The sequence below is a fragment of the Eschrichtius robustus genome, chromosome 8, assembly GCF_028021215.1.
Source record: "Eschrichtius robustus isolate mEscRob2 chromosome 8, mEscRob2.pri, whole genome shotgun sequence".
Classification (NCBI taxonomy): Eukaryota; Metazoa; Chordata; class Mammalia; order Artiodactyla; family Eschrichtiidae; genus Eschrichtius; species Eschrichtius robustus.
In genome coordinates this window covers 87168865-87193513 of record NC_090831.1, presented here as the reverse complement: position 1 = coordinate 87193513, position 24649 = coordinate 87168865, and the positions used below count along the sequence as shown (strand labels likewise).

Genomic DNA, 24649 nt, shown 5'->3' with positions numbered 1-24649 from the left:
CCTAGAGGCTTCAGAGGGAACATGGCCCCGCCAACACCTTGATTTCAGACCTCTGGACTCCAAAACTGTGAGAGAATAAACCTCTGCTGTGTTAAGCCACTCATTTTGTGGTTGGTTGTTATAGCAGGCCTAGGAAACTAATACAGTTGTCATGTCTACTCAGGCTCCTCTTGGCTGTGACAGTTTCTCAGATGTTCCTTGTTTTTGATAAACTTGGATTTTGTAGAGTGTCCTTCTAGTGGAATTCGTCTGATGATTTTCTCATGATTGCACTGGGGTTATGTATTTTGGGGAGGAAGACCAGAGGTAAAGTGACATTCTAATCACATCATATCAAGGGTGCATACTATCAATATGATTTATGACTACTGGTGCTGACCTTCGTCACCTGGCTGAGGTAGTGTTTGTCAGCTTTCTCTACCACAGAGAAAAAAGCTTATTCTCCCTTTTCCTACTTGTGCTCTTTGGAAGGAAGTCACTATCTGCAGCCCACACTTAAGAGATGGGAAGTTATAATCCACATCCTTGAGGGTGAAATATCTACCAACCTTATTTAGAATTCTTCTGTATGGAAGATTTGTCTCCTCTTCTCTATTTATTAATTTATTTAATTATTTTAATATGAATATGGACTCATGGATATTTATTCTACACTGTGGATTATGATCCAACATTATTTTGTTGTTCAAGTTGTTCCAGCTTGGCCATGGGGGCTCTTTCAGGTGGCTCCTGAGTCCTTTTGAGATACCCCCATCACTGTGGGGTTTTTTTCCTTCCCAAGAACTCCCTTATTTCTGGCACTACAAGATGCTCCAGGCTCATCTTGTATATTTCCTGCCCCAGCCGTAGAATCAGCTCTGGATAAACCCTGGCTTTTTGAATTAGAGAATGGTATTAGAAATCACTGTGTGCTCACTGCTACTGGAGTGTCACAGCTTTTAGTCCCTCTTAGCTGACAGAGCAAGAGAATATATGTGGGTTTACTAACCAGCGTTTTTCTAAGTTGCTGTTGACCTTAGATTTGGTACTTCTTGGATTCCTCCTCTTCATATTCCTAATAGGAATAGAAATTGTTGGGTCCAGACAAAAGGGTCTATCAGCAGGACAAGTCTATTAAAATGCACATAATGAATGAGTCTGAATGGGCTTTCTTTCTTTATCCTAATTATCCATGTTTGTCAAGTCTGTACCCTTATAGCCTCCCTAATGTACCTCAGAAGATCCTACCTTGGGACTTAGGCTTAACGTTGTTCGTTTTACCTACCATGCCTGGCTGGCCCTTTACCTTCTACTTATCCAAATTTTCCCCATTTTTCTAGGTCCAACCTGGGTGGTTGCATGGGTGTGTTCCCATTATCATGATTCATCAAATTGTACATCTAGGATTTGCACAAATTTTTAAATGTTGGCTATACTTCAATAAAACGTTTACTTAAAAAGATACCTTTGATCTAGGTAGAAGGCATCAATGACTTTGCTCCCATGAGGTTGTAAGTAAACTTCATGATACTAAAAATAAAACTTATTCTTATGCATCAGTTAAAATATATTTGTCTTTAAGAAACTCCATCTCAAGCTGGTTTAAACAAGGACTTTATTATCTCAGGTTACAGGAAGTTCTGAGGTAGGTGGACTTCAGGCACAGCTAATTTGGTGGCCCAGTGATGGCACTGAGGACCTAGGTCTGACTGTCTGCTCAGGCCCCCTGGGCGCTGACTGTGTCCTTAGTGCCAGCAGCCACATTGAAACATCACTCCCAGACCTCTCAATACTCAGAGTGTCTCTTCCTGTGGCTCCCCCTAAAGAGCAAGGCAACCTTCTCAGCAGCTTCCCCCTCTCAAAAAAGTCTTCCCTTCACACCCCCTGAGTCAGAATTGAAAAAGGGAAGGGAAGAATCTTGGTATCTTTGTGTCAGTAACAAATGCTGTCACTCCTCCTAAGGAAGGAAAACTCTTTCGGGCAGGTGAGCATATGAGGCTCACATTCCAGGGATTTTCCTCCTAACCGCCCTCAACAATTTATTTGTTGGCTCTTCTCTGCCATGTCTTCTGATATTGCTGGAATCTGGTTTGAGTGGCCATCACCTTCTGGACCTGCCGGAGGAGGTGGGCAGTGAAGGGTCAAGCAGTACCCGTTATGAAGGAGGTTGCATGCCCCTGGTGCCCTGGTGGTTATTATGGACCAGGAAACAGCTTCAGCGCCCCGACTAGGGCTGCATTGTTGGTAAAATAGACCCTAGACCTGGGCTCCTGGCCCAGGATTTTAGAGGTGGGCTCCGGGCCACAGAAGTGTTCCTTCAAAGTATTTAGCACAGTTCTATATTTTTTGATGATTAATTGATTAATATCTTCCCCCTACTATTCTGTAAATTCCCCAAGACTAAGGAACATGCCATCTATTTTGCTCAGCTTTGTACATCCAGCATCCAGAATAGTATCTGGAACACACAAGGGTTCACCACTATTGCTTGAATCAGTGAATATAGTGGAAAGGGTATAGGTTTTGAGATCAAACCAATATGGGTTCAGTGCCTAACCCAGGAGGGCCTTTCAGTTTCTGGCTTTGACCAGGGCCATTTAACTTCTCTGAGCCTCCAAATCTCCATCTGTAAAATGAGGAGAACACTACCTACCCTTTAGGAGAGCTATGTGTTAAGCTCTCACACATGTTAGTGTGTCCCTTATTTTTCAATCCCCTGGCCCCAAACACCCCACCAGACTGTTCCTTTATAAATCAAATGGGGACCAAAGGCTTATCTCATAGAATGGTTATGGAAATTAAATAAAGTAAAATTTGTGAAAGAAGGTGCTATGTAAAAGTTGGTGCTAAAATTACGAGGGCCATCATTTAAAGAGGCAGGTAGAAGAGTCCTGAAGTCTGTGTCTACCTCACAAGATTTTCCAAAATACACAAACCTTCTTACCCTGCAATTGATTTTGCTCTATGTCATTTAAAGACCTCAGTGGCATTTTTGAGGGTAGATTATGCAAAGCTGTATTGACTATTTTTTTTTAATTTTTTTATTAGTTATCTATTTTATACATATTAGTGCATACATGTCAATCCCAATCTCCCAATTCATCACACCACCACCACCCCCGCCCCCCTGCTTTCCCCGCGTGGTGTCCATATGTTTGTTCTCTACATCTGTGTCTCTATTTCTGCCTTGCAAACTGGTTCATCTGTACCGTTTTTCTAGATTCCACATATATGCGTTAACATACAATATTTGTTTTTCTCTTTCTGACTTACTTCACTCTGTATGACAGTCTCTAGGTCCGTCCACATCTCTACAAGTGACCCAATTTCATTCCTTTTTATGGCTGAGTAATATACCACTGTATATATGTACCACATCTTCTTTATCCATTCGTCTGTTGATGGGCATTTAGGTTGCTTCCATGACCTGGCTATTGTAAATAGTGCTGCAATGAACATTGGGGTGCATGTGTCTTTTTGAATTATGGTTTTCTCAGGGCGTATGCCCAGTAGTGGGATTGCTGGGTCATATGGTAGTTCTATTTTTAGTTTTTTAAGGAACCTCCATACTGTTCTCCATAGAGGCTGTATCAGTTTACATTCTCACCAACAGTGCAAGAGGGTTCCCTTTTCTCCACACCCTCTCCAGCATTTGTTGTTTGTAGATTTTTTGATGATGCCCATTCTAACTGGTGTGAGGTGATACCTCATTGTAGTTTTGAAATTAGTGATGTTGAGCAGCTTTTCACGTGCCTCTTGGCCATCTGTATGTCTTCTTTCGAGAAATGTCTATTTAGGTCTTTTGCCCATTTTTTGATTGGGTTGTTTGTTTTTGTATTGACTATATTTAAAAAATTTTTTGTATCCTTAATACTCTGGCATTTGGTGCCTTGATCTTGGAGAGACTGCCCCTCCCAGGGCCAGCTAATTCCTAAAAATAGCAAATGATTTCCCAAAGAGTGCACCTGTCATATACAAACCAACCAACCCAGAGCCCACATGTACGTCATCTCCTTTACCAAACTTGCACACAACAAGTCAGTATTCCTCCTGCTCTTAATCACCCTAGAGCCAGGTGCCAGACACCTAGAGACCACCCACACAGCCCAGAGCCTGCTGAAATTCTTCAAACTTTCCCATCCTAAGTTTACTCATTGTACCTACCCTGCCTGGCCCATCCTCTCTGGGGAAAACCCTAATAAACGCTCTGGGCCATGTTCTCTTCTCTTGCCTCTTCTGCCTCCTAACCTACCCTGGTGCTTCTCATGTGGCCCTGCATGGCATGGCATGGTGTACTTGTTTCTAGGGATCTGTGAGTATGAATTTCTTCTTCTGTGACAGTCTTGTCTGTGTCATACCTGACTGAAGCAAACCTGGGTATGTTTTAACACAGAAACAGACCCCAGGACGGAAAGCTCTGGGTGGGGGAGGGTGGAAGGGTGTGCGTATGTTGGAGGGAGGATAACAAAGAACCCCCTTCTCATCTTCTGAGAGGACATTCAGTGGCAGAGGCTATGTGGACAGTGGCCTCAGACCCTGGGATGGATTCATGAATTTCATGCCAATGCACAGAAGACCATCTGCACTGCTCAGAAATAAGTGGAAAAAATATTATTTGGAATAGAATTTGCAGGAATTTCCAGTAAAAGGGTCAGAAAAGAAAACATTCTGTTGAGTATCTACATTGTGCTTGTGTCAGGGACACAACAGCCTCCCAAAGAAGGTACTATTTAGCCTCTTGTTACAAATGGTGAAACTGGGGCATGGAAGTCCGTTGCCCAGCTTGTAAGTGGTGAGGCTGGGACTGGGGCACATGTGTGTTGCTCCAAGGCCTCCCTGACCCCATCCGCCTGTTGTCTCTAGACCAGAGTGACGTCATCAGACATGCACACAGGGACAAGGGAGCCTGAGGTCACCCCCGTCCTTTGGGCAGTGGGGGTGGAGAACAGAAGTAAAGAAGAGAAAGGAATAAAGAGAAAACCCTATAATCCTATCATCCTACCACCCAGATATCTATGCATCTATATATCTAATGTGTGTGTATTTGTAAAATTGGAAGTATACTGTTTATTATATACTACAAAACGTATACATGCACACACACACAAAAACAATTGGAGTTACACTATAATATTGGCATTTAACTACCTTTTGTTAACAGCATTTTGCACAGTTGGATGGTAGTATTATTTTTCATAAATCAATACTTTTCAAGTTTGGCTGTGCTTCGTAACAGCCTGAGGAGCTTAAAACTTTTTGTAAGTTCCTGGGCTCTTTCCCACATGCTACTCTGTCAGAATTTCTAGGTTTGAACGCTGCAATTTCACAAGCCTCCCTGGTGGTTCTGACATAGCCCAAACTGCTGTGACCCGTTTGCAGAACCACTGGCGTCCGTGTGCCGTCGTGAGCAGTAGGCAGTAGCAGAGGGCCCAGGACCACCGGCAGCACGTGGTGAGAGCAGAGGAGCCAGGAAGGCCCCGCTGGCTGAGCTTCTGGCTTTCTCCTTGAGGGCATCACGCAGTCAGCCTCCTGGAGCTGACATGGAAGAGAGGACTCCGGGAAAGAGGAAAGGCTTATCGAAATGAATAAGTGCCGTGGTCTTCCTCTGTGTGACCTCATTTTGATAACACCTCACAGGACATATAGTCCACCCCCCACCCTGTTTCTCACCTTCCAACTAATACCACCACAGATGTCCTTCCCCCCACCCCTTTTTATTCTGTGAGCATCTCTGATCATTTCTTTCATCCTCTTCAACTCTTTCCCAAGGGCTGGACCCTGCTGCTGTGTCTGGGTCTGCTGAGGGGACAATGGCATCATGGCAGACTCCAGCTGAGTGGCTTCCTCACAGCCTCACGGATGGCCCTCAGGTGTCAGCTCTAATCCTGTCCCTGGGGGCTGAGCAAATCTCTAAGCCCTTGTGAGTAAACACACAGTCCCAGACCAGCAACAGTAATCTCACCTGGAAGTTTGTTAGAAATGCAGAATCTCGGACTGAAACCAAACCCGCATTTTCACAAGATCACAAGGGATTCCTATACACACTGAAGCTCTGTTCTAAGGGGTAACATCTTCTAAAGAGCATAGCTGCTTCCGGTGCCCTACACTCAAGGGCCTGATTTGAGGGGTGAGATCAGAGGCTGCAAGTTCAGGCAAGCCACTGAGAGGCCCAGTAAGGGCACCGGAACCTGCAGCTCCATCACTGGATTGGCCTGGAGATCCCCAAGTTTAAGGTGAGGAATCAAGCCATTCTCCAAGAGGGTGTCAAGCCCCAGCACTTCCTGGAGGCCTCCAGCTGTGCTGGCTCATGCCCTTGGTGACACCTGGCTGCTACTGTTAGGGGAGAATAAGGACCAGCAGGGACAGTGGCACTGCAGATACTGACTAAAAAGGCGAGGCTCCTATCTGTATTTGGAATGACAGGCCAGATTCTGTTTCGGAAAGAAACAATGGCTTTTTCTTCACTGGATGTTACAGGATTTCAATGGCAGGAACCAGCCAGATAGGCGAGGGGATGATTAAGAGACAAAATGCAAGGCATTGTGTGTACACCACACTTAGTCCAGCCCTGAAAGCATTATTGTAACAGCCTTTGTTCACATAGCCCCTGCCTGGGCCCTACCACCTTCCTCAGAAATACTGTAGGCCTTGGACATGCCGAGGTCTATTCAGCTCTTCTCCAGAAAATGAGGGTGAAGCTACAGCAAACTCTGATGGAGTCTTGGGAGGGGGAGTGGGGAGGGGGAGATGAAGGGGCAAAGGACATGTGGACAGAAGAAGGTGACAGTGAGGGTTGGTTAGGTCATAGACCACAGCAGATCAAGGAAGAGATGTTGGGAGCCAGATCAGTAAATGTTGTACTGGCTTTGAGGAGAAGAGAGAAAGAAGAGGGCAGATGAGGGCAGGGAAATGTCACCACTGGTTCATACCATGAGACAGGATATCAGAAAGCCGGAGTTCAAACCCCACACGCCTTAGGGCTATGTGGCTTGGACATTTTGCGTGCCCTTTTTGAGTCTCATTTTCCTCATGTCTAAAGTGCAGATACTGACATGTGCCTCTTGAGGGGATGTGACAATGAAATTAAATGAAATGGAGCATGAGAAAGTAGCATACTTGGCACAAAAATCATGAGTTCTAGTTCAGAAAGATGTCGCTTTCTGTTGCCTGTCGACTAATACACACCACCACCCCCAGCCCTGCCAGTTTCACCCTCTAAGAAAGGTTCAAGTTGTGATTCCCAAAAGCAGTGTGTGGGGAGGGCGTGAGGCAAGTCTGGTGGTAGTTAGAAGACTATGGCAATTATCCTAGTGGTAGTTAATTATGGTCTGAGCCAAGGCGGGGCGTGTTGGAATGGAGAAAAGGCAGCGATTTTAAACAGGATCTGATGTCACCAAATTTGCATTTTAGAATAATCACTTTCAAGCACTCCGAATGACTGGGCCTGTGTTTTCTCCCCTTGAATTGTTTTATTGTTTCACTTGAATTGTTTTACTGTCCAATCCCTGTTTCACTGATTCTTGCCCTCACCTGGTAATGAAAGACAATTCCTTCCTCGCAGTTTCCAGAGAGTGTTGTTCAGGAACAGTTCTGTCTGCTATCATACTGGGTCCTGGGTCAGCCCTGTCTTGGAGGGTGGCAAGGTGGACAGTCTTCTTTCCGTGGTCGTTATGGGACTCGCTTCCTCAGAACCCTGGCCCGAAATGCTACGCAGAGTGAGCTTTCCTGTGAGGTCTTTCCAGTTCCTCACGAGAGGTTCGTCTCAGCTCCACCTGGAGCCAACTGCTTCCTTCAAACAGGCTTGGTGTTGCCGCCGGGGCCCCTCATCGTCTGGCCGTCCCCACCCAGGCCTTTGGCAATGTGAGGAGTGGCGGTACCTCTTTCCCCATCTATATTCTATTTTGACGGTGCTGGAGGGGGGACAAAGCAGCCCTGATGGGTTTAAACTGGAGTTGCTGAGGTGGCAAGCACAGTGCCAGATACCACAGGACTCCCAGTTGCTCTCCTCTGAAGAACCAGGCCTGTGTTACCGGGCCGTGCTGGGCACCCAGCTCTTCCCTTTAGCGGGAGTTCACTCTCTCTCATGCCAAGAGCAGGCTCACCGCCACCCACCTCCTAGACAAGCGCAGATGCTGCTGTGTCCCAGAGGTGGGCCCTGCTAGGGTTGACGCTGGGTGTCTAGTGCAGCTGTATGTTCAGATCTCATCCCTTCCTTTGACTTGGGGGATTACCCTCTGCTGAGGGACCTTCAACTCTCATTGGTCAGGGATGCTGAAATTCCCAGTCTCAGTGTTCTCCGCAGCTAGGTCAGAGCTACTCAGAGATGGATGAGCCAGGCAGGCATAAGGGAGTGCGGGGAGGTGCTGGCTGGGGGATGCTGAGGGGAGGTGCCGAGGGGTACTGCCGCCTCATCTCTCCCTAGCTTTCTAGTGGAGGATGATGAGGGGTTCCAGACTCCAGCTCGCTGTTACTTCTGGCATACCCCCTGAAACCTGCCGACTTCTTGCTCTTTAATAAAGGAAATTCACCAGAGGTTTATCTAATAGTATTCTAATGTACACCAGATTATTTGGCTACTTGGCTAGTTTGAACTGTCAGTCAAATTCATCTCATTTGATGGCCTCACTAACTTCTTTATTTTGGGGGCAGAAGATTGAGATAATTCAATATATTATAGCTTCCCATGTTAGAAATTTTTAAGATTGGGAATTTTTTTTTTTTTTTGGCTGCACCGCACGGCATGAGGGATCTTTAGTTCCCCGGCCAGGGATCGAATCAGTGCCCCCTGCAATGGAAGCGCAGAGTATTAACCACTGGACCACCAGGGAAGTCCCAAGATTGGAAACTTTTAATAAAACTGACGGGCTTTCTCCATCTGGGGTAGACGTGCCTCATTAGTTTATTCATTCCACAGATTTCAAAGTGTCTCCTTTTCATATCTGAACTCCCTTATTGGATGTGAGACTATGCACACGCACAAAGTCCAACACCACGATGTCCTTGAAGAAACCTCCTTTGTTTCCCCATGTGGCCTGGAGAATTCTTCTTGCTGTGATGTCTTCTTCTTTACCCTAAACTCTGAGCCTCATAATAACCTAAAGAATAAAGCAAAGATTCACCCACTTATTCTCCTTTCTTCCCAAAGTGCCGATCTTGCCAAACTCTCTATTATTTATTCACAACTTCTTCCCAAAGCTAGTTGCTCGAGCCACCTGACAGGTAGGTAGGAAGAAGCTCACATGTTCATGGTCTTCTAGGGGATCACTCATCACAGTCTGATAACACTTATGGAAATGAATTGTTCTAGTCAGGCAAGGCACAGTGATGCACTCAAGTTAAGTCAAGGAAAAAAAGGGTTATTATAAGGACAGATGTAGAAGGAACTGAACAACTGTCAGATTCAAGATACCGCCGTGGATGGGTTCCTCCAAACTGTGTCCTCTCCCTCTCTTTCTTTCTCTTGGGCCTCCCTCCCCCCTCCTCTCTCCATTTGCATTTCTCTGTACAACTACCCCATTGTCCTTTCTCTATCAGTCAACTTCCTCTGCTTACTCATGGGTCCTGCTGTCTTATGGGCTTGAAAGTGTCCATTGTAACCTCTCCCATTTGAATCATATGAAATTTAGGTTTCAGTTCCCACTAAATGACTCAGTCTCTTGTCCATAGTATGCTGACCAGTCTGTGGATGAGCCCCCATGGATTGGGGGTCTACCTTGGTCTAATCCGCTTTGACCAGGAGGTGCTAGGCCACATGGGACCAAACGTTGGCCTGAGTATTAAAGGCTGTGCAGGACAGTGTCCTTCAGAAAAGACCGTGGGTGTGGTAGGCAAACTAAAGGGAGCCCAGGCCGGCATTATTCCTGCTATGGTGAGGATCTGAGCTTTTCTGTCTCCATTTCAAGCAAAGGAAGGTGGTCTCCAGGGCAGGTGGACTCTGAGGCAGGGAGTTGCTGAGGGCACAAACTTCCCTCAGAAAAAGCCTGGTGATTTGTAAGTAAATGCCACTCTTCTTTAAAAAAAAAACAATAAAAGAATGTGCTAAGGATCTCCTGTTATGTCTACTAAGAATGACCCTTTGTGGACTCTGAAATTGGGAGCAGGTAGAGTGGCAGGTCAAGAAGGGTTGTTTCTCCTTTAACTTTCACCCAACTTTGTCCAAAGAGGACTATTTGGCTGGCTTTCCGTGGGCTAGTCACAAGAGAGAAGCAAATGTAGTTCTCCTCTATTTTATACCTAAGGAAGTTAGGAGGGGGTGTGTCTTGAGAAAGAGCTAACTGAATCTGGATGGGGAGCAAAGGAAAGATTGTTGGAGGTCAAAACAGGGGGTGCACAAAAAGAAAACACTCTTTTGATGGGGAGATAGATCCTTCCCTGGGAAGGTGTGATCATCTTAGTCTCTGGAAAGAGGACCCCTCAGTCCTACCTGGTGGAGCTTAATCTGATTGGTTTGAATGTGGGAAGATGATACTGAGCATGCTCAGCTCAGCTCCACTCTCTTCCTCCTGGGCTTGGGCTGTCCACAGGGTACAGAAGTTTTCTTCTGCTCCTTTGTGTCTCCCCTGAACAGCTAACTCCCTGCTGTAGGAAAACCTATCCTGGGTCAGTGCTTACAGGAACCTGGTGGGTATATCAGGCAGGGTAACCTAAGTGCTGCAAGAAACAACTTCTGGAAATTGCTTAGCTTCACCCTTTTCTAAGTTCTCAGAGTTCTTTCCATTCAGCTTGCAGATGGAGTTGGGAAGAGCATGAGAAATACTCATGGGAAGTTTTTATGGATCATGCTAAAAGGGAGCACATAAGGGTGTTGTTTTAATTTCCCTTCTGTCATCTTTTGTTTTATTTTATAATCTGTTCAAAGCTCTCATGGGAAGAGAGAGGCTATTTTTGGACCCCTCAACTCCAACATTTGGTGCAGGTCCTTAGAACATTGAGGAATAAAACACAGGAGTTGAATAACAAATTGGGAGGGAATTGGACTCTAATTTTCCTAGAACCTTAAATCTCAAGGGGAAGAGAATATGATTTTGGACCTTAAACCCTTTGGACTTTAATATCTTTGGACTTTAACTTAATCATTGACTTTAATCATTGAAATTTAATTTCTTCCCAGAAAATTCATGGTGAGAAGGGGTTGATACTCAAACTTGGAACATCTTGTAATTGGTATTTTATTGCTGGAGTATATTACCGTCATTTAATTTCTTTGTAGAACATATAATGATCTATATTTAGAGTGACAATATAATTTATCACCCAAACTAGGATAGTTTTGAGAGAGAAAGGAGGCTCTATTAATAATTATGCTGGGACAACAGGCATAAACCTATACTGTTTGGATCGAACTGGGCTGTACAGTCACTCTAGCTATATTGGACAATGTGGAGAGACATCATTAGGAAAGAGAAATGGAATAGGGAATTAATTTCCAGCAATGTAAAGATTTAATTAATGGAGATTTTCTGACTCACGTAGGAACCCTCTGGGGATCAGTTCTAACCTGTCCACCAGTGGTCCCAGGAGGATCCACAAAGGAGCTGTACCAGTCAGGGGCCATCCAAGGGAAAGAGCAGCTACCATCCCTCAGACTGGGGGAACAAAAGGAAAGACTTGGAGTTACCCTACGAGTTCAGAGGAGGGCCCCCAGGGCAGATGCTGGGATTCTTGGAGCAAGCTCTATGCACCCAAGGAGAAGTGTGGTCTGAATCCTGCTAGTAGCTCTGAGGAGATGATGAAGCTGATGATTGGAATACAAGAAAGAAGCCCCTCATACTCCCCAAAATGTGTTCTTTTTTTACAGTATCCTGCCCATCTCCCTTTGGTGGACCCTACCTAACAAGAAACAACTGTCAAAGGAATTGGGAAATGTGGTTTGCAGAGTCCCCACCCCAGCTTCAGCATCAAAAGTGGAGTGGAGGGTGGGCTTGGAGCTGAGAAACAGTAGGGACATAAAGGGCCCAGATGCAGTGGATGGTATTGGGGGAGCGTCTGATGAAAGAGGAGTAGAAAGGTCTTGATAGGACTTCTGGTCTCCTCATCTGAGGATCACCACACCCCTGGTTGACCATAGGCTAAATAGTTAAAGCACAAAGGGGTTGAGAACAAACAACTGGGGAAAGTCGATGGTGGGTGATGCTTCTTCATTTCTGATGTTTCCTTTCATGTGGAGATGCCACATTTTCAACTTTTATTTGCTCTTCAATCGCCCAAAGGGGAAGGAATGGCCTAATCTGCGTCAGGAATTTGGAGAGAATAAACTGGGCATGCTCAGCTCAGCCCTCCTCCTCTCTTGGATGCAGGCTGCTTTCAGGATGCTGATGTTCTTCTCTGCCCCTTCTTCTGTAAATCTTACTAGTTCACTAATATTTATTGACACCTACTCTATCCCAGGCACTGTTCTGGTCCTGAGGATATAGCAGTGAACAAAATAGACAAAGATACTTGTCTTATGGGAGATGCAGGCAATAAGCAATAAACATAATCAATAAGTACATTATATAGTGTATTGGGAGGTGATAAATGCTGGTGCAAAGAAAAACACAGAACGGTGTGAGAGATCTGGATTGTGGGGTTGGCAGCTGCAGTGTTAAAGAATGTGGTCTGGGTAGGCTCACCTAGCAAGTGCATTGAGCAAATGAGGAGAGCCATTTGTCTGCCCACACTCAGAACCCTGTAAACACCACAGCTTTTGAGGTGAATACTGGCCAGTCTGTTTCTCAGTCCAAGCACCACTTGTCCCCAGTCCTGGACATGCCCTGAGTATCTTGTTTGAGTAGGACTATGGGCTGTGGCTCCCAGCAGAGACGGGTTTAATCACTAGGTTTACCTGTTGAGGTGTCGTCTTGGAGCAAAGCCTCAATCATAATTGCCTATAATTAGTGCTTTACCCAGCTTTGCAAACAGAGGCATGTGGTCCATTAGCCTACCCACCTCACCCTGCCTCAGTTTTGCAGCCAAGACAGCAGTATTAAAGCAATAGCTATTGCTATTGGCAAACAAATGTGCACACTGTTTTTCTTTAAGGCAGCAGTCTTCAAAGTGTGGTCCAGATCCTGGTGGGTGGAGAGTACCTTTCAGGGAGGGTCTGTGAGATCAAAACTATTTTCATAGTAGCACTAGAACGTTTTTTGCCTTTTTCATTTTCATTCTCTCATGTGTACAGTGGAATTTTCCAGAGGTTACATGGCATGGAATAGCACAACAGATTGAGTGCAGAAGCAGATTAAAATACTTCTTTTTTCCCTAACTACATATTTGTGTGAAGCCTGATTTTCTTTATATATTTCTATCAAAACAACATATTGCCACAGATTGAATGCAGATCTGAAAATCCAGCTGTCTTCTATCAAGCCAAACTTAAAGAGATTTGCAAAAAGTTAAAACAAGTCACTCTTCTCGCTAAATTTTTTTTTGAAGGGGGAAATACAGTTACTTTCCATATAGGAGATATTTATGTTAATATGTAATGAGTTTATTATTGTTATTTATAAATGAATTCATAAGTAAATATTAAACATTTCCCCCCTTTAAATTTTAATGCAGTAAATATCTGTGGGTATAATCCACATAAACAAGCATAAAGGGGTCCTGAGATCAAAAAGTTAAGAAAGGCTGCTGTCAAGGGCTTCAATGTGATACCCCATTTGCATGTTGTTACGGCCCCCAAAACATCCCTTCAGAGGCATCCTTCCTTGTTCCCAGACATCACATAAACTTGTGGCCATACTTCCCCACTTGACTTTCTTTTGGGTATCTACCTGCATGCAGAACTACTTTATACTAAGGTCTGTCTTCTTGGGTTGGGGGGGAACAGCATTTAGTTCAGAGTGGAGGGAAGAAATTAGAGTTGTCCTGGGTTTACCTAACAGATATCTGGAGAGTTGCAAGGTGATCAAGTTGGACTCTTAGAAGAACATTTGTCCTCAGGTTGGACCCAGGGCAACTGGACAGAGGTCAGGAAAGGTGGCCCACACATTTCGTGGCCATGAGGAACTTGGGCTCTAATGACCCGGCATGCTTTTGAGTGCTGGCTCCTCAGTACTGGCCCATTGAAGAGCTGCACCAGAACCCCCTGCACCAGAATCATCTCAGTTGCTTGCTGTACATATGGATTTCCAGGCTCTACCCAGAAACCAGTGAATCAGAATGGGGTTGGGGATCTCAAAATCTGTACTTTTTTTCTAACCCCTTGGGTGGTTCTGTGATGCAGCCAGATTTGGGACCATTTGATCAGCCTTCTTAAACCCTGTCAAATCGTTATAGAGATGAATTACATGATTTTGGCCCCAAATATTTCTTCTAGCCCCCTCCTGCAGGCCCAAAGTACCTACTTTTTAGCAATTAGTTCTTTGGGGATAGGTAACACCACCTCAAATGTTCCCTATTTACATGATATCCTCCTATCTGGAGGAATGCTGATTCAGCTGTGATCTGGGAGTAACATAGCAGGTGTATTATCTATCTGCTATACATGAGGGATGAGAAAGGGCAGAAGGGATGGAGACAAGGAAGAGGAGACTCTTTGTAAGTACATGGGAGGCTAGGAGTAAAAACTTCAGGACTCAAGGACCCCTCAGTAGGCAACAAGAGAACAGAAGCTAGTTATTGATTTCTGCTGAACTGACACCCAAGGCTCTGCAGAGGAGCCAAGATATATTTCTGCAGATTTTGAAAAATGTTGGCATCAAATATTCCTATTACTGGATGCTAATGATACATGCTGGCTCGGATGCAGAGAAGGAACCCAGAAGGATCTTTCAGCCATCTCATCTGTGCTGTTTCTTGTATGTAACTGAGACCCAATTGATCACCTCTCTGTTTCCAGTCTGGCTCCCTTCTCTGCACAGCTTCCAGAATACTGGTCCTGAAAGGCTTTTAAAAAATACAGTCTTAGACACTCTTTTTATTGTGCAATGTAACACACATTCATAAAAGTGCACAAAACGTAAACATATCGCTTAATGAGTAATTAGAAAGTGAACACCCAGAGCAAGAAGTAGAACCCTGCCAGCCTCTTCTCTTCAGGCTCCCTCCTAAGCACAGCTCTTCCCTCCCCACAAAGGTGCCCCAATCTTGGCTTTTATAAAAAGTAGTTTCCTTGCTTCGCTTTAGAATTTTATCGTCCATGGGTGCGTTCCCAAATACAATAGTGTAATTTGACTGTTTTTGAATTTTACATAAATGAAATCATATAGTATCTTTTGGTATCTATCTTCTTTACTTTTATATTATGTTTTTAAAGAATGTTTCATGTTGTGGCAGGCAGCTAACGTGGGAGTTTTGGTCATTTTTGCTGCTGCAAAGTAGTCTATTGTATGAAATATACCACAATCTATTTATCTGTTGTACTGGTGGGCATTTGTTTTCCTCCAGTTGGGGTTCTTATAATCAATGCTATTATGAATATTCTTTCACAGATATCAAGGTACACATAATTATACTCTTCTGTAGTATCTGTACTCAGGAATGGAATTTCAAGGCTACAGGGTACATGCATCCTTAATTTTTATTAGTTAAAGGCTAGAATGGTTGTACTAATTATTTACCCACAAGCACAGAACGAGAATTTCTGATACTTCACATCCTCACCAACACTAGATATTGTCAAAGTTTTTTAATTTTTGTCAATCTGGTGGGTGCATTTAGTATTTCATTGTGGTTTAATCTACTTTTCCCTGACTTTTAATGAGATTTAACACCTTTTCATGTGTTTATTGGCCATTTGGAAAATCTCTTTTCTGAAGTCAAGCCTTGCCCATTTTTCTATCTGCCTTCTATTGTCTTTTCTTAGTGATTTGTATGAGTTTTTATATATTCTAAACACTACATCTTGGTCATTTGCAAATATCATTTCTCATTCTATAGCTTGCCTTTTCACCCTTTTTTTGATGTCTTTTGGTGAACAGAGTTTCTAATTTTAGGTAGTCAAATTTATCAATCTTTTCCTTTTAGAGCAGCAGTTTTTGTGTTTTGTTTAAAGAGCTCTTTCCCTATTCAGAGATCTTAAAGATATTCTTCTACATTGTTTCTTCAAGGTATTTTGTCTCATGCAGTTAGATCCAGAATCCACCTGGAACCACTTTTGCATATAATCCACCAGGCTTTCATTTTCAATTTTTCCCATGTAAATGCACAATTGCCCTCACATCATGTATTGAAAGGAACACCCTTTTCCCATTCCTCTGCAGTGCTATCTGTGAAATAAATCAAGTTTTCCTATATTTGGTCATCTTTTTCTGGACTCTTTTTTCTGTTGCGTTTGTTAATTTGTCTACTCTGACACAATACCACAACTTTTATTATTATGGCTTTGTGATAAGTTTTGGTATGTGGTCAATCAAACATTCCCATTTTTTTCTTCTTAATCAAGAGTATCTCGGCTAATTTTGGCCCTCTGCTTTTCTATATAAATTTTTAGAAGCACCTTGTACAGTTCTATAAAATTCCTGCTGGAGCTTTGTCATTGTATTAATTTTATGGATTGATTGGAGAAGAATGGATGATTTTATGATATTCAGTCCTCCAAATAATAATCATGATGTATTTATTTCTACATTTAGTACTTCTTTAATACCTCTTAATAGTATTATGATTTCTCCATAGAGATTTATACACCATTTATGAACTTCATCTTTTAAGGATTGTAAATAATAATTAAAAAAATAAATTTCTATTTGTTGCTGTCGTGTGGAGATGATGTAGGTTTTTGTATATTGATTTTGTATTCTGCAACCTTACTAAACCTCATGATTACTTCTAATAATTTATCTCATTTAGAATTATAATAGAATTAATAATTCTAATAATTGTATATCATTTTTGATATTCCACTATACATTTATATCAATAATACTGATTTTTATTATTCATTACCAGTTCTTACACCTTTCTTCTTCTTTTTTTTTGCTTGCTCCGCTGTATTGGCTAGGGTCTCAATATGATATTGAATAAAAGTGATGATGCTGGCATTCTTTACTCATTCATTCTTTATTTCAAAGGGACCACCTCAAAGTTTTATCATTAGGTTTTTTGGTACATAGCCTTTAGAGTTAGGAATTTCTTTTTATCTCAAGTTTTTGAAAATCTTTTATCATGCCTGAATGCCCAATAATTTTATCAAACATTTTCCTGTATCTATTACACTGATTTTTTTTTAATCTTGTAATCTATCAGTGTAATGAGTTATTTGAGTGATTTTCTAATATGAAGCCAGCTTTGCATTCCTGGAATGAATACAACTTGGTCACATGCTTTAGTCTTTTTATATTTTGCTGGATTTGGTTTGCTAACATTTTATTTGGAACTTTTTATTTTCGTGACAGAAGTTCACTTGTAATTTTCCTTTTGGTAATATCGTTGTAGGGTTTTGGCATTAAGTCTTTTTTAGTCTCATAAATATTTTAAAAGTCACTCTTTTTGTAGTCTCCTGAAGACTGTATAAAATTGGAGCTTCTTTGTACTTCATTGGTGTTAGAACTCACCAATGAAGGCATATTCTTTCTTTAGTAGTTATGATACTTACTACTCATATTTTCTGTTTCTTCTTCTGTCATAGTAAGTTGTCCTGTTCATTTATATTTTCAGTTTGTTTTAGTATAAGCTTGATCATAATATCTTTTTATTATCTCTTTATTGACTTTAAGATCTACAGTGATATCCTTAAAATAAATGATACTGCTTATTTGCGCCTTCCCTCTTTTTTCTCCTTTGCCAGTCTCACAAGAGGTTTATAATTTTATTATTTTTTCAAAAAACAGAATTTTATCTTTTGAGCTTTTAAAATTATATGTTTGTTTTCTTTTTTCTTTTTTTTTTTTTTGCCATGCTATGCACAGCTTGCCGGATCTTAGTTCCCAGACCAGGGATTGAACCCGCACCCTTGGCAGTGAAAGCTCAGAGTCCTAACCACTGGACCACCAGGGAATTCCCATATGTTTGTTTTCTATTTCATTAATTTTACTCCTACTCTTATTATTTTCTTCCTTATATTTCCTCTGGGTCTATTTTGGTGAATTTTCCTAAGTTCATAAAATAGATGATTTATTCATTGACTTAAAGGAAAAGAAGAAAAATTCTTCTTTTTAGTGTTTGTCTGTATCCTGCACATTTGATATAATTTCATTATCATTCAGTACAATTATTTTCTACTTTCCATGTATTTTCTTCTTTGACCATAAGTTATTAAGAAATATATTTCCTAATTTCCAAACATAGGGTAATTTTCTAGTTATACTTTTGCTCTTGAGTTCTAGCATAATTGCATTGTGATCAGAGAAACCAGACTATATGAGCTCAATCTTTTGAAAGCTTTTTATTTTTTAATTAAAAAAAAAATTTTTTTTTGGCTGTGTTGGGTTTTTGTTGCTGCACGTGGGCTTTCTCTAATTGTGGTGAGCGGGGGCTACTCTTCGTTGCGGTGCGTGGGCTTCTCATTGCGGTGGCTTCTCCTGTTGTGGCTCGTGGGCTCTAGAGCACAGGCTCAGTAGTTGTGGCGCATGGGCTTAGTTGCCCCGCGGCATGTGGGATCTTCCCAGACCAGGGCTTGAACCTGCGTCCCCTACACTGGCAGGCGGATTCTTAACCAGTGTGCCACCAGGGAAGCCTCCTCAATCTTTGAAAGTTTTGAAGCCTGTTTTATGGCCTGGCATATGGTCAGCTTTTATAACTGCTTCACATGTGCTTGAAAAGACTGTTTACTCTGGGGTGGCAGGATAAAGTGACCTACCTGTGTTACTCATGTTGTTCCAGTTGTGCAGATCATTCCTTATTTTTGCCTGCTTCAATTACTGGAATTAAGAGTGATAAAATTCCCCACTACGGCTGTGGATTTGTCTGTTTGTTTTGTAGTTCTGACAACTTTTTGGAATACATACTTTGAGGCCATATTGTAAATGCATAGAAATTTAGAATTATTATATCATCTTACTGAACTAAAACATTTATCACTTGAAATGTCCCTGTTTAACTCTACTAGTGCTTTTTGCCTTAAAGTTTATTTAGTCTTTATTAATATAGTCTCACCAGCTTTCTTTTAGTACTGTTTCCACGGAATGCCTTTGTCAACTCTTTTACTTCCAAACTTTCTGTGTCGTCGTGTTTTAGGCATGTCTTTTGCAAACAATAGTCTGACGATCTTTGATTATTAACTGGAGCATTTAATCTGCTTACATTATTACAGTTACTGATATATTTGGACAAAAAAAATCCACCATTTTCCTATGTGCTTTCTATTTGTCCCAGATGTTCATGTTCCTATATCTCTTTTTTCTTGCCTTCTTTTGGACTGCTAGAGTGATTTTATCATTTGTTTTTCTTCTCTTTTACTTTCGAAGTTATATACTTTACTTCTATTATTTTAGTGATTACAACATGGATTCTTGAAATTAAAACGTGCATTCTTGGTGTATCAGTGGCTAATGGTAATCTATATTTTAGCCTCATTCCAGATAATTCAAGGATTTTAAGCAATTTAACTATCTTTAGTTTCTTCTAGACTTACACATATACTATTGTTGTGTGTACGAATATGAATACTGAGTCGCCTCTTTGGGACTTCTCAGGGGGTCCCTGAGCAGACTGAAAACCATGAGACTACATGACCCAAGCCTCTGTCCACCTTAACATTCTATATGCATGGAATTGCACTTTAAAAATGTTAACCAAACCAGCCCTGCTGAGGATAATGCATTCTTAAAATGCAACTGCAGAGAAATGAAGCATGTGTTTTTCAGGTTTCCAAAAGCTAGGAGGTTGGCCCCTAAACAGGACCATCTCCTTTCAATCAAATACAATTGAAAAGCTGCAGAAAACACTGGTAGATCTGCATATAAAATGAGGTATATTCAGATGATGATAAAAGAACTGTAGTTGCCAATAGCCCTGTAGTTCACCTAAGATGATCCTAGAAGAGCAGAACTGCTTTATTTCCTGCCAAAAATATCTTTGTTTTCCTGTTTCCCCAGCAGACCCAGGCTTGTGGTCCCTTTTGACACTGTGGATGCAGAAGGAAGAGTCAAAGTCCTTTCTGTATATGGATGTACAGATTTGTCCAAATGAAATGAGGAAGCAAATTTAAGCTGCATGTTTGTTTGGTTGAGAAGGAATACTTTTTTTCTCATCATTAATCACAAATTAAAGCCATTAAAAAGGTATTACCAGTTTCTGGGGGGAAAAAGTGGGAGATGTTGCTTGGCAAAATTAAACTTCCATTAAATTATGCTCAACACAAGCCCTGAAAGTAGAGAAGTTTTTACCATTTATATTTTAGTTCAGTAAAGCGGAGACACATTTTCTCTAGCATGGCTAAATATATTAAACACACTTATTCTCGTTATCCTGAATTTTCACCTGTGCCTAAAGCTATGCGATAATGCAACCATAGGTTTCTTTGACATCTTGGTGTGGGAAGTAAGCGCCTTTATTTTATATAGCACCCTGCTGGCTTCTCTGCCCCAACTTGGGCAACCAAGGCTACAAACAGTGACATCACAACACTAAGCTGCTCACTTTCTCCAAGAGCTCAAACTGTATTTCCCAATTAGGAAATGATGTTTCTCTCACTTCATGGTGATAGAGGGGGAAGTTACAGCTTCTAAAGAGCAAATAACTCAGCTTTGAGTCATATAGTCATTGGTCCCCTGGGGAAGAAATTCCAGAAGCTCTGACTCTCTGGATGTAATTTAAGTCTTTACAATCTCAGAACCTGTATCTCTAAAGAACCCACAAGACCCTCTGCTCCAGACTTATTTTGTTCCCATCCTACGGATGAGACAGTTGATGCTCAGAGACATTAAATAATTTGTCCAAGGTCATAAGACTATGGAAGAATTACCAGTGTTCCTCAATGTTTAAATCATGTTTCCTCAAGCTCAGAAAATACATGAGAATGAAGATTCTAGAATCCACACCAATATGAAGCAAGTTTCATTTTAATGGCCGCTTACCCTGCAGCAGCCTGTACCATCATCTTACTGATCTCCAGTCTTCACTGGGAATGGGAGACACAGCACCACAACAACTACAAAATCACATTCACAGTTTTTAAGGAGCACAAAGCCCCTCACTCAACTCTCTCCTTAACTTTCAGGGTCTATTGATAGGTGAGGTAGGCTTGTAATGTCTTTTGCAGACCAGAGCTTGACAGAGATTGAAAGCATCTGTCAAAAGAACCCAGGCCTCCCATTTTGCCATTTAGGACAGCGGCCAGATTTTGCTCTGTTAATAGGTTCCCATGCAGGCGGTTATTTTAGCAGTGATTCTGTGGGTCTTCTGTGGCACATCTTGATTTAAAGTGAAATGTCAAAAAGCACTTCTCAACCACTCAAAGCTTCCAGGGTTTCTCACTTTTAACTGATTGGACAGAAAGGAAGGCAGCCTTCAAAACTGTTCTGTAGACATACAACTAGATTATTCAGTCTCTTCAAATTCAGAAAATAATTCGGAGAGATGGTGACTGAGGAATCTGATTTCTGCCTAAGAAATACTCTCCCTAAGGTCAGATGGAATTGGAAAGAGAGTTTATGGGGAAAATGCCACTGTGACCTTAAATGTGAAATCTTTGGGTTGACACCATAATGAGGAATAGAGTGCTATTAAAATATATTGCAGATTTTAATAACCCCACTAGCAGTAGACCAAAAAAAAAAAAAAAAAAAAAAAGGCTTAAGCTCAGAATAATTCTGGGAAGGAGGGTTTTGCCAAGGAGATTCTAATGTCAAGAATGTATGTGAGGCTAAAAATAAGGAGCTCACGCGCATCCCAGAGCCGTGGGTGTGGATGTATATATAATCAAATTAAATTATTCCACTTCTACTTATGGAAAAATCTGATGATAAAAGTTGACTAGAAAACATTTAGTCATATTTCACTTGGATTATGCTTATATATACCAAACTCTGGACTTGTCAAAATAAGCCTCACCAGCGCTTCCCAGCCAAGGTGTTAGATAGACAATGGGTACAACATGCAAAAATGATAAAGATCTTACAGCAACATCATGCCTGGAAAAGCCACAGGAATTCAGCTCCCAACTAAAGAGAGAGAAGTGTCCCTGAGGTATGATGAATAGAGCCCAGAGTGGCCTAAATGTAGAATGCAAAGGGAGGAGCTTTCAGAGAGCCGAAAAGCCATGTGTTGAGACCCAGGTCCCAACTCTCAGAGCCTGGAGGTCAGGAACCCATGACTTTTTGCACTATTTCTTTTCCTACCAGGGAAAGTACCCCTCAATTTCAACCTTGCTCTGGAGGGCCAGCATTTGTGTTCTTTGTACAAATCATTTGTTGATACAATGAGACTGTGAGGTTGGCTGCTGCCAACACATCCATCTGCCAACCAAGGCCATCTGCAGAGGAGACGCAAAGCTTCAATGCCTGGAAGTGAATTTGTTGGCATTTCAAGACAAACATCTCTTTGGCTACAGCTACTGAAACTTAAATCCAAAAATGGGAGGAAAATCTAGGCCCAGGTAAGACTTTTATTTACTTCTTAAACTGTAATTATAAGACACATGTACCATGCTTCTTTAGTTCCCTCTGCTTGCCCAAGCCTAGGCCCTGAGCCAGTGAAGTCTCTGTCCATTGATACTGGTGCTGACCAGTGGGACGGACAGCTGGGAGTGGTGGGGAAAGAAGGGGCATCTTTCCTGGCTGGTGTGAATAGTATGTGACTTCATATTGGCTAAAACTTGGCAATGCAGGTGACACACACTCATTAGGATGTTTTCCTTGTGCATCCCCCAAGTGATGAAAAGTGCAGGGTGGAGAAGTTGGCTCAGGCTTCGTGCACATGCCCAGGGTGCTGATGGGGACCCAGGAGAGCTGATGGGGCTCAGCCTAGCAATACCACTGCCTCAGGGTCTACATGAATTCCGGCTTGGACAGAATCTGCATCTCATGCCTCTCAGTTCTCTCCCGACATGTCAGTCTGGAATCCCGTGATCTTTGCTCCCTAGAGAAAGAACAGAGCAGAGAGGAAAAATAATTTGACCTGATGAAAAGGGAAGTAGGGATATTAAGAGCTAACAGTTATGGAGAATGTATTAAGAATCAGACATTATGCTAAGCACTTTATATGTAATACCCCTCACCTTCCTTCCCCACCACTCACAGCCCTCCTCCCTACTGGTCAGCACCAGAGCCCAATGGACAGAGACATCACTGGCCAAGAGGTAGGCACTGCTATTAGCCCCTTTTTACAGGTGAGGAAACAGAGGTTTATGGAAGTTAAATAACTTTTCCTAGGTCACATGTAGCTATGAATCAGCAATGACAACATCAAACCCAAGCCTGAAACCATTCTATGATTCTATCACGGAGACAAGAGGAAAGGGGAGGGGAGGGGAGGGGAGGGGAGTGCGGCAATGAGCGAGAGGCCAGAGGCAAAGCGGGGCAGGGGATGGTAGCCATTCTAGTACTTATCAATGAATTTTAGGATCATTGAGAAATGCTACCATCCATAATTCTAGAAGGACTTGAAAGATTTTGTCAGTTGATGGAGGAGAGATCCAGTGGAGGGCATCAAACCCAAACCTGAAACCATTCTACGATTCTATATCCTATGGATTTTTCCACCTACTCCCTGTAGCTGTGCAGTAAAACAGCTGAAAAACAGCAGACTGAGTAGATGTGGGAGGGATCTAATTTCAGCTCTGCAACTAATTATTCATATAATCTCAAATGTCATGTAACCTTGTGAGCCTGAATTTATCTGTAAAATGATAATAATGCTTCATGTTCTGCTATCACCAAGGCATTGTATTGCGACAACTCATGTAGAGAAGCTTTGAACTAAAAATAAAAAGGTCTTCTATATGTGACCTGATTAGGATGGTTGCTATAGGAGGTGATGTGATATAGGAGAAAGCATGAGCCATGGATGAGGCTGGATATGAATTTGTCATACTAGCGGAACATTTTTGACCCTCCAGTGTCTCATCTATAATCTGCCAGAGAGCTCTGGCATGAGGAAGACACAGGTTGGAGGTGACTGCAGTGGGCACCCCCATGTCTGACCCAGGCAGGAATGCCCCTTACCCACAAGGGAAGCAGATGGAGCTGCTGAAAACACAGTAGATGAGGGGGTTGATGGCGCTATTCAAGGCCGGCAGGTTCTGAATGATCACAGAGGCATAGAAACGCTCCTTAGTGTTTGGAAGGAGGCTGAAATTGTCCAAGATATCGAAGAGGAAGTACGGACTCCAACAGCAGATGAAGGCTGGGGAGAAAAAAGCCGTTAGCACCATAGCAGCCCACAGCCCAGGGCGCCCTCTGTGTTGGCCCTGATTGCAGCTTCAACTAGGAGCTTCCTTAGCACCTGGAATCTCTCAGAAATATTTAGAACAGTTGTGTGTGTGTTAACATTAATGTCATATTTACTTAAACACACATATCTACACATACATACATTACATCCCACAGATGCACTTCTAAAATTGAGTAAATTTGCTGGAGCTTCTCTATTCGTAAAGGGAGGCTCCAATTTGACCACTGTAAGGATTACTGAAAGGCTGGGAACTGTTCAGCACGGCCTTAGCCTCTCATTCTACACAGTGTGAAAGAAAACCCAGCAAAGCCCTTTGGAGACTCTATGGGAAAAGACAGAAAAGGGAGCACTTTGCCCAGATAGTGACTCCTGATTTGGGGTAGACGAGGGGAAGGATGGTACCTAATGTTTCAAA

At 42.3% G+C, this 24649-nt stretch overlaps 1 protein-coding gene across 3 annotated transcripts in view; it reads right to left on the bottom strand.

Moving 5' to 3' along the window:
* Positions 1-22829: 22829 nt before the first annotated feature.
* The window catches only part of NPSR1 (neuropeptide S receptor 1), a 140856-nt gene continuing 139036 nt past the window's right edge, over positions 22830-24649 (bottom strand). For 2 of the 3 annotated variants that reach the window (XM_068550036.1, XM_068550037.1), the window contains 2 exons: positions 24006-24186; positions 22830-22920 (listed from right to left, as the gene is read on the bottom strand). In XM_068550036.1, the coding sequence (XP_068406137.1) occupies positions 22830-22920; positions 24006-24186 (272 nt within the window). Of the gene's footprint in view, positions 22921-23059; positions 23162-24005; positions 24187-24649 lie in introns of all 3 variants that reach the window. The other variant, XM_068550035.1, reaches the window with a different exon arrangement.